Source organism: Lemur catta, chromosome 12 (assembly GCF_020740605.2).
Source record: "Lemur catta isolate mLemCat1 chromosome 12, mLemCat1.pri, whole genome shotgun sequence".
Classification (NCBI taxonomy): domain Eukaryota; kingdom Metazoa; phylum Chordata; class Mammalia; order Primates; family Lemuridae; genus Lemur; species Lemur catta.
This window is the reverse complement of record NC_059139.1, coordinates 31,804,496-31,816,590: the sequence shown is the minus strand read 5'-3', so window position 1 is coordinate 31,816,590 and position 12,095 is coordinate 31,804,496. Positions and strand designations below refer to the sequence as shown.

Sequence of the window (12,095 nt, the reverse complement as noted above, 5' to 3'; positions counted from 1 at the left end):
GATCAGAATCGAAAGCAATGTTCAAATTTGGAAACACTAATTACCCCTGCTACAGCATCTTATGCAGATATGTTATTGCTAAAATGATAAAAAAAAAACTTCTGTTATGAATCAATAGGACGTAGTCATTTCATACAAATCTTTTGCCAAAGTAAGAATTTTGCATAGAAAAGGGGAAATGGTATTTTGATTTTCCCACGTGTGAATTTTTATTTTTTTCAGCACAGAGGTCCCTCTCTGCATCTATGTTAAACTGTTTTGGTTTTGATGCTATGTTTATTGTTTTACTTGACTCAGTCACAATTTTAGTTGTTTAAGGACTCTGTGAAACATGCAATTTTGATACATTAGCTATACTTCCCTCATTCTGAATCTAAGAAAAGACATGTATCTTCAAACCAATAAAACAAAAGCTTTAAGAAAAAGCTTGGCATGTTCACCACTGATGAGCACTACTTTTATATATGAAATGTTTTCTATTCTCCTAAAATAACTGTAATAAAAGCAATTAGCACAGTAGTATAAAAAGTAGGTTCAATAAATGATTATTGTGAGGAAAAATAAATGAAAAATGAAAAGTTTACCTCAATTCCTGAAAATATTAGATTTGGAGAATAATGCACTATTGTCCTGGTGTTATAGGCGCTGTCCTTTTTGTTTTTGACTGTGAGGCTGATGTTGAACTTGTCATTCTGGGACCTGACAATAAGCAAGCCCTTTTCTGTGGTGGATACGTCCAGGCTGAGGTCTGAGATACATTTTTCCTTGTTTCCACAATCTTTGGCAAAGGGAATCTGTAATGGTGACAGGAAACTACTTTTCAAAATTTAATTATTATTGAAAATTACCTATCAATGTGTTACAGAAATGATATTTTGCCAAAATAAGTTAAGCAACTCATAAAGAGAATCAATTTCACACTGCAAAAATCTTAAGAAATTTTATATTTATTCCTGTAATTTGTAGAGGAAAAGAATAAACTTTTACTTATGGATATAAATTCTTCTAGTCCTTTTAAGAACGCACAGTTTTCATGGATGTTTTTCACTGGCTTTAGTCTGCCAGAGAAGAACAGTTTCAAAATATCAAGTCAAGTGCTCCAAGATCTAAATCTATTCAACTCTAATTATGAGATTTTCTGTTAAAAAGAATCAAGTACATGGGAATGTCATAAAGCTCAGTCAGGAAGGTGGAAAGTGGTTAAGCCACACATCTAGGAGTCTTGCTTGATACCTCTTCCTCGTTAATCCAACACCAAGCACTATCTATTCTACTTCTTTTCTAAATATCTCCCCAAACCTTCCCTGTTTCTCCATTCCCTCTGCCACCTCTCACCCAGGCATCCTCCTTTCCTCCCTGAACTAAAGTAACAGCATCCCACTGGTCTCCGCATCCACTCCTGTCTCCCTCCAATCACTCCACACGGCAACATCCTGTCCCCTGACTGAGCCACACGGAAGCTTTCAATAGCATTGCGCTACTCTTTAAAAAGTTTAGGATTTGTGCATTAGTACCAACTCCGGAAGGATGTGGCCCCTGCCAGATCTCACATCGCCTCCCCCTTGCTCTTTAGCTTCAGCCACACTAGCGAGCGTAGCTCAGTTTCCTTCATGCCTCAGGACTTTCACACACATTATCCCTTTGTTCCCCCCACTCCGCGAAATAGGATGGGAAACCATCCTATCCTTCAGGGCTCGCCTTAAATGTCACAACTGCAGGGGGGCTCCCCAGTCTAGGTTGACGTTGCTGTAGAGCTCTGAAATTCTCGAATATGATCTAATTATTACTTTATATCTGTTTCCTAGGTTAGACTGCAAGCTCCAATGCCTGGTATGTATAAGACAATAAATAAGTTTGGTAGGAAGGAAGGGAGAGTGGAAGATACGTGTATGGAGAAAATAAATTCCCCATTCTTAACATCTTCTCCATTGGTGCCTCACTTGGGGACACCCTCCCCCTTCTCTCCCCTCACTCACTCTCAGGGATGGGGCAGTGGACTCTAAATTTGGAAGCAGAAATTGGGCAAACACAGCTCAGTCCTTTCCTCTCTCTTCTGCTCTTGGGTAGCAGTGTGTCCACAGGAAACATACATTCAGCTCTACTCCATTTTGCATATTTTAGGAGGTGGGACCCCGTGACGAAGGCCAGGGATGGATCAGGGCTGCTAATGACCTAGTTGGTTATCTGTGTCTAAGTCTGTGCTTCAGTGTGAGGACACCCGTTATACCTACACCATGCCCTCCAACCAACCCAGTGTTTATTAGAATAAAAGGGGAAATTTCTTTCAGTTGGTCCTGAATTCAAGTGAGATAAAAATGGGTGTCATTTACTAGTTCCCTTAAAGGCCAACAATATGAAATTAGAAAGATTTAGAAAAGTCTAGAAGAGCCTAATTCTTTTTAAAAAATTTAATTGATTTAGGGTTATGTGTTTCAAGGTTTTTTCTGATATACTTACAGGTAGGTATTCCAAATTTTAAAAACATCTGACTTACATGTTCATGTACTGAGTTTGGTAGAGAATCATCAAGAACAGGCCCATTTTCTGGATCAGTAAGATTAAAATCCAAAGTTATCCTCACAGAATCCTGAAAGTCATGCTTGTCCTAGAGGTTGGAACATAAAACATATCATTGGTATCATACTTAATTGACGTTCTGATCTTGTTACGGCTTCCTTCTCCTGCCCCTATGGGCCAGGCTTACTAGAACATTCTTGTGCACCTAATCTGACATATGACCTCCTCAGGCTTTTGCTTTGCTGGAGGGGGACTGGCATTCCATTTTGACAGGGGCACGTCTGGAACGCAGAGGCTTCAGAGTATGGCCAGCCGACTCACCTACAGCTCTTCAGATGGGCTTGCCGGAGTGATGGGCTACGTCATACCTTGCTGTGTCAGGATACACCACCCTGAGTTATTTGCATAAAAACAATATTGTTTCTTGAGCCCTCCAGCTAAAAATCACTATGTAATACTTCTAAGAAAGTCTCCCAACTTCTGAAGGACAAACTTTCTTTAAATTGAGTTGCATTTCATTAATATACAATATACCCAGAGCTATAACAATTTTATAATGTAAAATGATATGGAAATCATGTGAATATGATTAATAGTAACACTGTCATAACAACTATCATTTATACAGTGTTCAAAATTACAGGCTTTATATATATATTACTGTGAATTATATCAACAGTCCTCTAAGATGAATAGCCATTACGGTCCTTATTTTATAGATGAAAAACTAAGCTTCTAAGAGACTAAATAATTTTGCCAAAGTCACTCAGAATGTGAGAAACTTGGCATACAAATTCCACCCTGGCTGACTCCAGAACAAATGTTAAAATGTTCATTTTAAAACCCAAAAGAATTTTGGAAATTTTGAAACTAGTTCATGACTTTATTAACACCAGTGTGTAGACACAGCTCAGACACTGAATTTGTGGGCAAACACAGATGGCAATGATTTTTAGCAGGTTGGAGGCAAGGCTGTATCTGGTTTTACACCTATGTAAATTTTATTCAAGTTCTAATGACTAAATTTTCAGTTCTGATAAGCTAAATAGGAGGAACAACTCCAGTGTTGTTTTTCAGATCATAGTTTGAGCTTGGTGTTGATAAAATATGTTTATTTTGATATGCATCAGGGAATATTGACATGACAATCACTGAGGAAGAATAAATGTGACACACTAGGATGCATATTTTCTGTCACTTCCCTGCGCCTAACTACTATTTTCAAAATATAGAATATAAATACACCCAGGGTACAGAAATAAGTCAGAGGTGGGAAAGTTGGCCTGTTTCCTTTAAAACTCCAGGATCATGTTCAAGTCTCTGATCTTAATCTCAGTTCCTCATTAAAATCAATATTCCTCATTACCTTTATTCCACTTTTTTATTTTTATTACTATCATGTACATTTTAAGAAAATGCTTAAGAAACTCCTGCCCTCCGTTGGGAACACTCCCCACATACACAGTGCCCCATGCGCAGGTTCAAACTGGCTTACCAGTCATCTCTAGAGATTAATAATTCACTTTCCAAGACTCCCTCATCCACTGAAATAGAAACTGAAGTAGCACAAAGCCTACAGATGATAGAAAATACCAGATGTTTTTCCCTTCGTTCTAAAGTCAAAGAGAGAGATATACAGTTCAGTCGATCCCAGAAATCATATGACCCAACAGTCTGCCCTCAGGACAGTTAATCACTTATCATGCACGTTTGACAGGCAAGGCCCACAGCAGTCAAATGATGTTTCCAGGTTGAAAGAATAAATGAATGAAATGAGTAAGTGAATGAAGTATCTTGTCATCTAGTGCACTGTGCCTTTTACTATTGTTCCATAATATATGGATGTCTGACAACACACCCAGGGAAGGCTAAAGATAGTTTTATGAAATGTATTTGGACATAAGAAAATCAGACCTGTGATTTTCCAATAAGAGCGAACAAACTAAAGTTTACTTTATTATGTGAACTTTGAAATAAAACAGTAAGAATTTGATTGACTTCAAATAAGACATGTCTACTATAGTCTTGATTTGGAATAAGGCAGCTATGATATATGATTTACTTGCCAACATGTAGAAGGAGTGCTTAGTGCATTCTGATTCTCGCACTGTGATGTTTCTTTGAATCTTTCTCTCTTGAGTTCCAGAGAAAAAACTTCGTGATATCTGTCTTAGGGAATCTAGGGTGACACGGTACTGCAAATCTATAAAAATTAAAAAAAAAATTGATGGAAATGTTTATTTGGGGTGGTTTTCATATGGTCCAGATTATTTAATTAGCATTATAGAAAAATATCTTGAGCAATCAATCAAAAAATTCCATTATTCAGCAAATCCTCACTACTGTAGTACAATGAGATTAGCAGTCATGAAGATAACCTTGAGGAAATCTACAGAACTGCTCTCTGAGTTCACTATGCTTTTACTGTTTAATTATACTTATTAATAATTCTTATATACACACACATACACACACCTACATATCATCTAATTTTCTGACCATCTCTGTGTTTATTGGACTTTCATTTAAAATTTTTTTTTTTAGTTTAGAAATGTTGGCACCCTGCTTAGAATATTGATTATGTTATATTTCAACAGAGACAAAAATATACATGAAGACATTTTCACCTACTTTATAAAAAGACATCTTAGATTATGTTCAAAGCACTATTAAGCTCAATAAAATAAGCATACCACAATAAGGAAAATAAGTGAAACCTGCTTTCTATGAAGGCTACAATCTTCCTTATTCGATCACCTAGTTCCTATACAAAAATAGGACTGAAATAATGCTGCATATGAAAACTACATGATTATTATACACTCCTATATCTCATTCCCTGCTAGTCAGGCAACTATTACAGAGCATATATGTGCACATATCGAGTACATCAAGATAAACAGAATTTAAGGATTAATGGTTTTTCTCATTCTACTTATTTTTGGTTGCAGAGTACATTACTCTCATATATCCAGAGGCCTTCGTAGTTTTGACTCCAACATATTTCAACATCATAAAAAAACTGCCTTAAAAAGAGGAGAGCATAGGGAGGAAGGGGATGCACAGGCTGACATCATGCACCCGAGAACACAGGCACAGAACAAGTCTGACTCTCAAAAACTAGAGGTGCCTTCTCAATGGAGCCAGGGGATCTCAGGAACACAGGGGCGGCCAAACGTTCAGGTCCTCTGCAATATCAGTCTTCCCCAGGAGGGGGCAGGAGAAGGGAGAGAAGATTCTTTGTGAAAAGCCCCAAGAAGGAAGACTGGACTCTTTTGGAGCCCAGTTTCCAAACTCTACATCTGAATAGGGTTTTTTGTTTGTTTGTTTGTTTTTTGTTAGCACACAATTGTTCATAGTAAATATGAGAGCCAGCGGGGAACTGCAGAATGTTGAGGCCATTGCATACAAGCATGTAATTTCTGCTCCAGCATTTATAGGGCTCCATAACCTATTCCTTCTGCATCAGATGTTTTCCTCAGGGTCAACCTATTCATGGGGGCAAATGGGACATGCAGCTCACTATGCTCAAGGGAAATACAACAGCCTTTCAGTATTTCTTCATGCTGGAGCAAATATATTGTTCTCTGCCCCAAAATACTTGCTATCATTATTGTGCTTACCAGCTTCATAAATCGTGTCTTCTTTAGATTTTAATTTCACATCAAAACACACTGTAGCATTTATGCATACTGTTTCCTTTCCCTCCACAAGGCAGTTTTTCTTTTGAATATTCACTTTATTGGGTTCAAACTTCATGGTCACTTTAACTACAGCCACATCTCGAGACCTACAAACATAAACAATGGGATTACTCACACATCTTTCCATTTAATGAACGTCATCAACTTGGGAGTGCACTGTGAGAGCATGGAAGGGGATGCTGCTCTGTGTATATAGTTTGGGCTCTCAGGACTCTGTTTCTTTAATGAAACTTTGATACACAAGAGATTGTGTTTGTGTTTTAAGAACAGCCAAGTTGTTTGGAACCATTTGAGGCTTTTAGTTCAAAAGCCAAAGATCTAGTTTTGCCTGTAATGGGAAAAGATTAGACCAAGTGCCCAGGTGCAACCTCAGAACCAAAACTATATTTTGGGGATCTCTGGGTTTGTTCCCAATTTGGAAAAGGTCCAGAGGCCCCTGGACAACTTGTGGACCCCTGCTACTCTCATCTGGCCTGCAACACTTCGTTCTTGCAGGGAAGGAAAAGCAGAGCAATATTTGAGGCCCTGTGCTAGGCATGTGTGTTATTTCATTTAAATTTTAAATTAACTTTAATAATAAAAATGCTATCTCTGTTTTATATGTGAGATAACTGAGGCTCTGAGAGGTTAAATATTTTACCCAAGGTCAAATGTTATGAAGATGGAAAACCTGGGATTTAAATTCAAGCATTTTAACTCCAAAGCCCAGTCATTTCCACTAATCCAAAATGAGAGCAGATCGTAGGCAGGGAGAAAATATGGATATGTGGAGCCTGAGGCCATTGTCTTAGATCCAGGCCAGAATAATTGTTGAATATCTTTACCTGGCTTCTGCCTTGTGACCAGAACTGGCCCTTTTTATAATTAGGTATCTTATGAATACTGAAGTCTCTGCTTATGCTTTTGCATTTTAAAAAAACAATAGTGTTTTCCTTTTAAAACAATTTACTCATAGAAAACATGGAAACCATAGAAATACATAAAGAAAACACAAATATTAACTTGTAATTCTACCACTCAGCAATAATCACCATCAACATTTAGTACACTTAGTGTTTTTTACTTTACAGAAGAATATATAGAGACATATGCATATATACACATACGCAGGCACATATATATTCATACATATTTTAAAATCTTATAATGAACAATTTTATAATATTTATATTTTTCTGAGAACATTATTTTTAATGGCAGTAGACAATACCAGAATATGCACATGTCATAATCTATGTATTCAATCCCCTCTCATTGGTTATTTAGTTTAATTTATTTTTTAAAAAAATGCTTATTACTTACAGTACTGTGATGACTCTTTAATCATATTTCTAGATTATATCTTTACATTTTTAGGAGGTAAATTTCTTGTTAAAAAGCATGAACATTTGAAGGCTTTTAAATACTTATTGACAAATACCTTCTAATGAGTTTTAACCAGTTTACTCTCTCATCTGCAACCAATGAGCATGTCTAGTTTCCTGCCTGGTAATATGTACTTTCCAGATTCGAGGCTGCCTTGACCCCTCCCCACCTCACACATCCTCTCTGCCCTAACCAGATCCTAGCAGGGGCTATGGTTCTGCCTAGTCCACGTGACAGGGAGCTCTCTATCTGCTCCCGGATTCCTTTGCGTATTGCCTGCCATCTGTACATACTCTCAGTCCTTGCTTCAGGATTGCAAATCTTGGTCTTCATGTCCCAGTATCCTGGTTTGGTCCATTCTGCTGTCAATGAACACTGGGCTATGACAGGGACCTGACTGTCATTTTGGCCCATCAATGATAAAGCCTTGATTCTGGGCAGGAGAGACCATAAATAAGTTTTCAAAGCTTTGTAAGAAGCTCTTGGAACAAAACTGGAGCATAAAAATTGCCCTTAAAATATATTCTTTTAATAAAAGAGAATGGACACAATAAATATTTGTAAGCATAATAAATTAATTCAGGATTTACAGTTCAAACAAAAATGAAATGTTATACTTTGTCATTGACACTGGTGACTTCTAGTTTTGAGCCTTGGTTTTGGGTGAGCTCTCCCCAAAGTCACAGCCACTCTGTTACCCAACATTCTCCTTTTACCTTTGTCTTGTTTCCCATCCACTGTAAAGTTTAATTTCTTTACCATAATAGTTACTATATGTGCACAATTTAGTGTATAAGTTTTATTTGACCATTAGTTCTTAAGCATTATCTTAAATTATGACAAAGTCGTCTATTATCACCTATTGTCACCTTTCTCTTTCATACTTTATTACTCTTCTAGATAAATTTTTGGGCAAAGGACCATTGAGGTATGTTTCCATCTCAATTACATTAAACCAATGCATTAACTTGGAAGAATCAACATGTGGACTTCCCATCATGGCACATGGCATAAATAACATTTATGTATGTTGTTATTATTACATATATATGTTATTAATGTATATATCTGAGCATTGACTTGGACTTTACAATTAACTGAAAGGATTGGGGCATTTGAGGAATGTGGACATTTTAAAGGCTGAGCAAAGATACTATTGAAGATGTCTCTAAGCTTGACCAACAATATAAACAGAGTCGGTGCTGCACAATTTTCTATTTCTATGTATCAGGTAAATGAACAAAATGTCTATTATCTCTAAAAGCTTGTAAAGCAACTCAAAGTTATGGATATTTTCTTGTTTATATACATCTTCTATAAGACTTTTTCCTTCCCTATACCTCCCCCCAAACAGAATTCTTATTTTAGTGTCAAGCATGTAATAGATACTCCAAATTCAGAGTTCATTCTATTTGTTCCTTTAATATAGATTCTTTGTTCTTAATATTTATTCCTGAAGCTTACTCAACTGAATAATTTGTATCTGCATGATGAAGCACAAAAGGAAATAGATATTTGATATGACCCAAGCTTCAATCACACTCAGCTGTGCAACTATCTGTGAAATACAATCGGATTAATTGACTGTTATTAACATACATACCAGAAGAGGGCAGCACCTCCAAGGCCCCCGATAGTCACATCTGTCAGACCATCACCATTTAAATCCATTTCTCCATGGATAGACTGGCCAAAAAATTTCAGTGTCTCACCATCCCCACCTGAAGGGATACGCTGTGAAAATTCCAACAAAGACTTTTACGTCAGAAGGGTCTGTTCAAAATAGTTTCAAATAAATCTGAAAATTTAGATTGGTTAACAAAAAATCAAAACGAAAGATCTCTTGGGAACCTGACCAAGGCACCCTTCATGTTGAGACAAGAGGAAATACACAGATATTCCCAAAGGATGCTGTTATTTTTATAGTACAGACAAAACCATTTCAGGGTTACTGACACCAGAGAGAGAGAGGGAAAAAGTATATAACGTCATCTTGTCTAACCCTTATGGGAAACATTATGAGTAATCAGCTCTGCTTTCTAGTTCCTGTTCAATCCCATTACACAGAGATGTTTAAAAGCACTGGAAATCTTGAAAACATATTATACCAGCAAGCAGGGGAGTGGAAGGTTGTCCTAGGGTCACTTTGGGGTTCATTGAACTTTGTGGCTGGATATAAATAACACATTCCATCAAATACATTTCCCAACACACAGTCTTCTTTATTGTCTGTCAAAAATTGTCCTGAAAGTTGAGGGCACGACAGACTCAATTCCACCCACTTGTGTTCACAATGTTGGGAAGACACAGATGAATATGGAGTTCTTGAAGACTAATCTGTGCACATTCCCATGCATAATATATTTGACACCCGTACTTCCTGACTTAGCTTTGGTTCAAGCTGACGCTGTTTTAATGGAAGCGGAGGGCAAGGGGCCAGGACTGACAGACTCTCCCTAAACTTGGGGTTTTCTTATCTTCCTGCTTTTCACTTAAATAACATAAAATAAGAAGCCCAATAAGGCAAACCAAATGGAAACATTTTTCATGTTTAAACATGCGTGGCTCGTTGGGAAGTGTTTCAGCATTTATTCAGCAAACAAGTCAGGAAATAGCTGCCTCATTGGTTCTGGGGAGTTGATTCAGTTTGACTCTGGATCATCGCATACATAACAGCACCTCTGGTTCCCTGGTTCCCATGGAAACAAGTAAGCACATCCTCACCTTTTCCTTGGAAAAACATGTCTCCAGGAATTAAACAAATCCAGCTCTAATAATTTTCTTCTTGGTTAACATTGCATTTTAATTTATCACCATTTTATAATACAAAATAAAGTGCTTATGACAATCTATTTCATCTACTAATGATTTAAAAAATCTTTCTTTTTATACTTTAAATGCTACCCCATTAATTTGCAGGACTGATACTGAAGGAGTAGTGTTAGAACACAAGAAGGAACTGCCTTTCTTCATTTCCTGATTCCATCATGCCCCAGCAGTTAACATTGCCTATTTCTAGCTAAGCAAATAATGCTATAATGATTTTTAACAGGAAAATATCATTTATAAAATGGATGGAAGTGTTGTTATTGAAATAATAAGCTCTCTATTTTTTCACTATTAATATAATGATGACTTTATGAAAAGTTAAGCACAACTATGCAATACATGAATAGATTTCGAGAACTCTCAACTATCAATCCACACTCAAATGGAAAAAGAAATAATATTCTGATTTCTTTTCATATTATATAAGCTAGAATGCTCAATGCCTTAGCAACTATGATTACTTAAAAACAGACAGTTACACTAGAATTCTTTTAAACTCTCCTGTTTTTATAGTGCATTAAGTACTTCTATAAATTGTTCTTTTTCTCATGTAGGAAAAATTAACTTTATGGATTATAGCTGTTAACTGACAACAAATTTGAAACCAGAACAACAGAAGTCCTCTGCAGGTTAAGCTTAATTATTCCAATTTTTTTTCCTGGAAGGATTACTTGTGAGAAAATTATAAACCTTCAGAAATCCTAATTCATTTGATGAAAATATAGCAATTTAATTCATAAAGTTAACACAATCTTATTATAACAGCATGGGCATTGAATATAAAACCAATAATTTCATTTCCTTTACTGACTAAATCATAGAATCATTGTTATCTTATTTATAAAGCAGTACCCTCTTTTTCGGATCAGAGACACTGTAGATGAATGATAAATAGCATTGTTACAAAATGATCTTTTGTTTTGTTTTGTTTTTTATCATTTCAAAGGATCAGATCCTGCAGACATAAAAAATATAGCAACAGAGAAGAAACTAGATAAAAGTATAAAATACAAAGTAACTCTTCTATAAAGATCACTTAGAAAAGGATTAAATCTAGGTTCCCAATACAGTCAGAAGGAAGAGATCAAATAACTCCTGAAGTTAGACAGGTAATGCCTAGCATTGAACCCACTTATCACTGAATGGCAGGAATCCATAGGCTTAACTTCTTACTTGTGCATACTCTTTCCTAATAGTCTTGCCACTTCCATGATAAATGTACACAGCTCCCCCGTGATCATCTTCCAGCGGAGCTCCTATCACGATGTCATTAAATCCATCAAGATTGAGGTCTCTTACAGCGGCAATAGCTGTTCCAAAACGAGCCCCACATGGCTCATTTTTGTTTTGTTTTGTGCATGAATTGTGCTTCAGAGATGAACAGCAAGTCTGCTTAATAGGTTCCAGGCTCATTTGATATTCAAACCTTGTCTGCAAGAAAGATAAACAGGATACTTATGGTTTTCTATCATTACTACAGCAGAGTAGAATTTTTAAAGTATATACTAAATCAGTGCTATTAAAAATCATTTGTACATCAATGGTAAAGTTTGTAAAATTTCTTAAAAAGTGTGTGTATTGGAGAGCAAAGTTAGCGATTCCAAAGAACAGATTGTAGATATGTGGGCAAGAAGACATATTGAGGATTTTAATGGAGTCTCTTTTTAATGCAATTGAATG

The 12,095-nt window shown here is 36.4% G+C and overlaps 1 protein-coding gene across 1 annotated transcript in view; it reads right to left on the bottom strand.

Annotated features, from left to right (window-relative positions):
- Positions 1-12,095, bottom strand: part of ITGA1 (integrin subunit alpha 1) — a 145,759-nt gene that overhangs the window by 20,851 nt on the left and 112,813 nt on the right. The window contains exons 14-19 of the mRNA XM_045566478.1: positions 11,589-11,846; positions 9,190-9,320; positions 6,141-6,307; positions 4,584-4,720; positions 2,495-2,605; positions 585-794 (exon numbers count right to left, since the gene is read on the bottom strand). Of these exons, the coding sequence (XP_045422434.1) occupies positions 585-794; positions 2,495-2,605; positions 4,584-4,720; positions 6,141-6,307; positions 9,190-9,320; positions 11,589-11,846 (1,014 nt within the window). The remainder of the gene's footprint in view (positions 1-584; positions 795-2,494; positions 2,606-4,583; positions 4,721-6,140; positions 6,308-9,189; positions 9,321-11,588; positions 11,847-12,095) is intronic.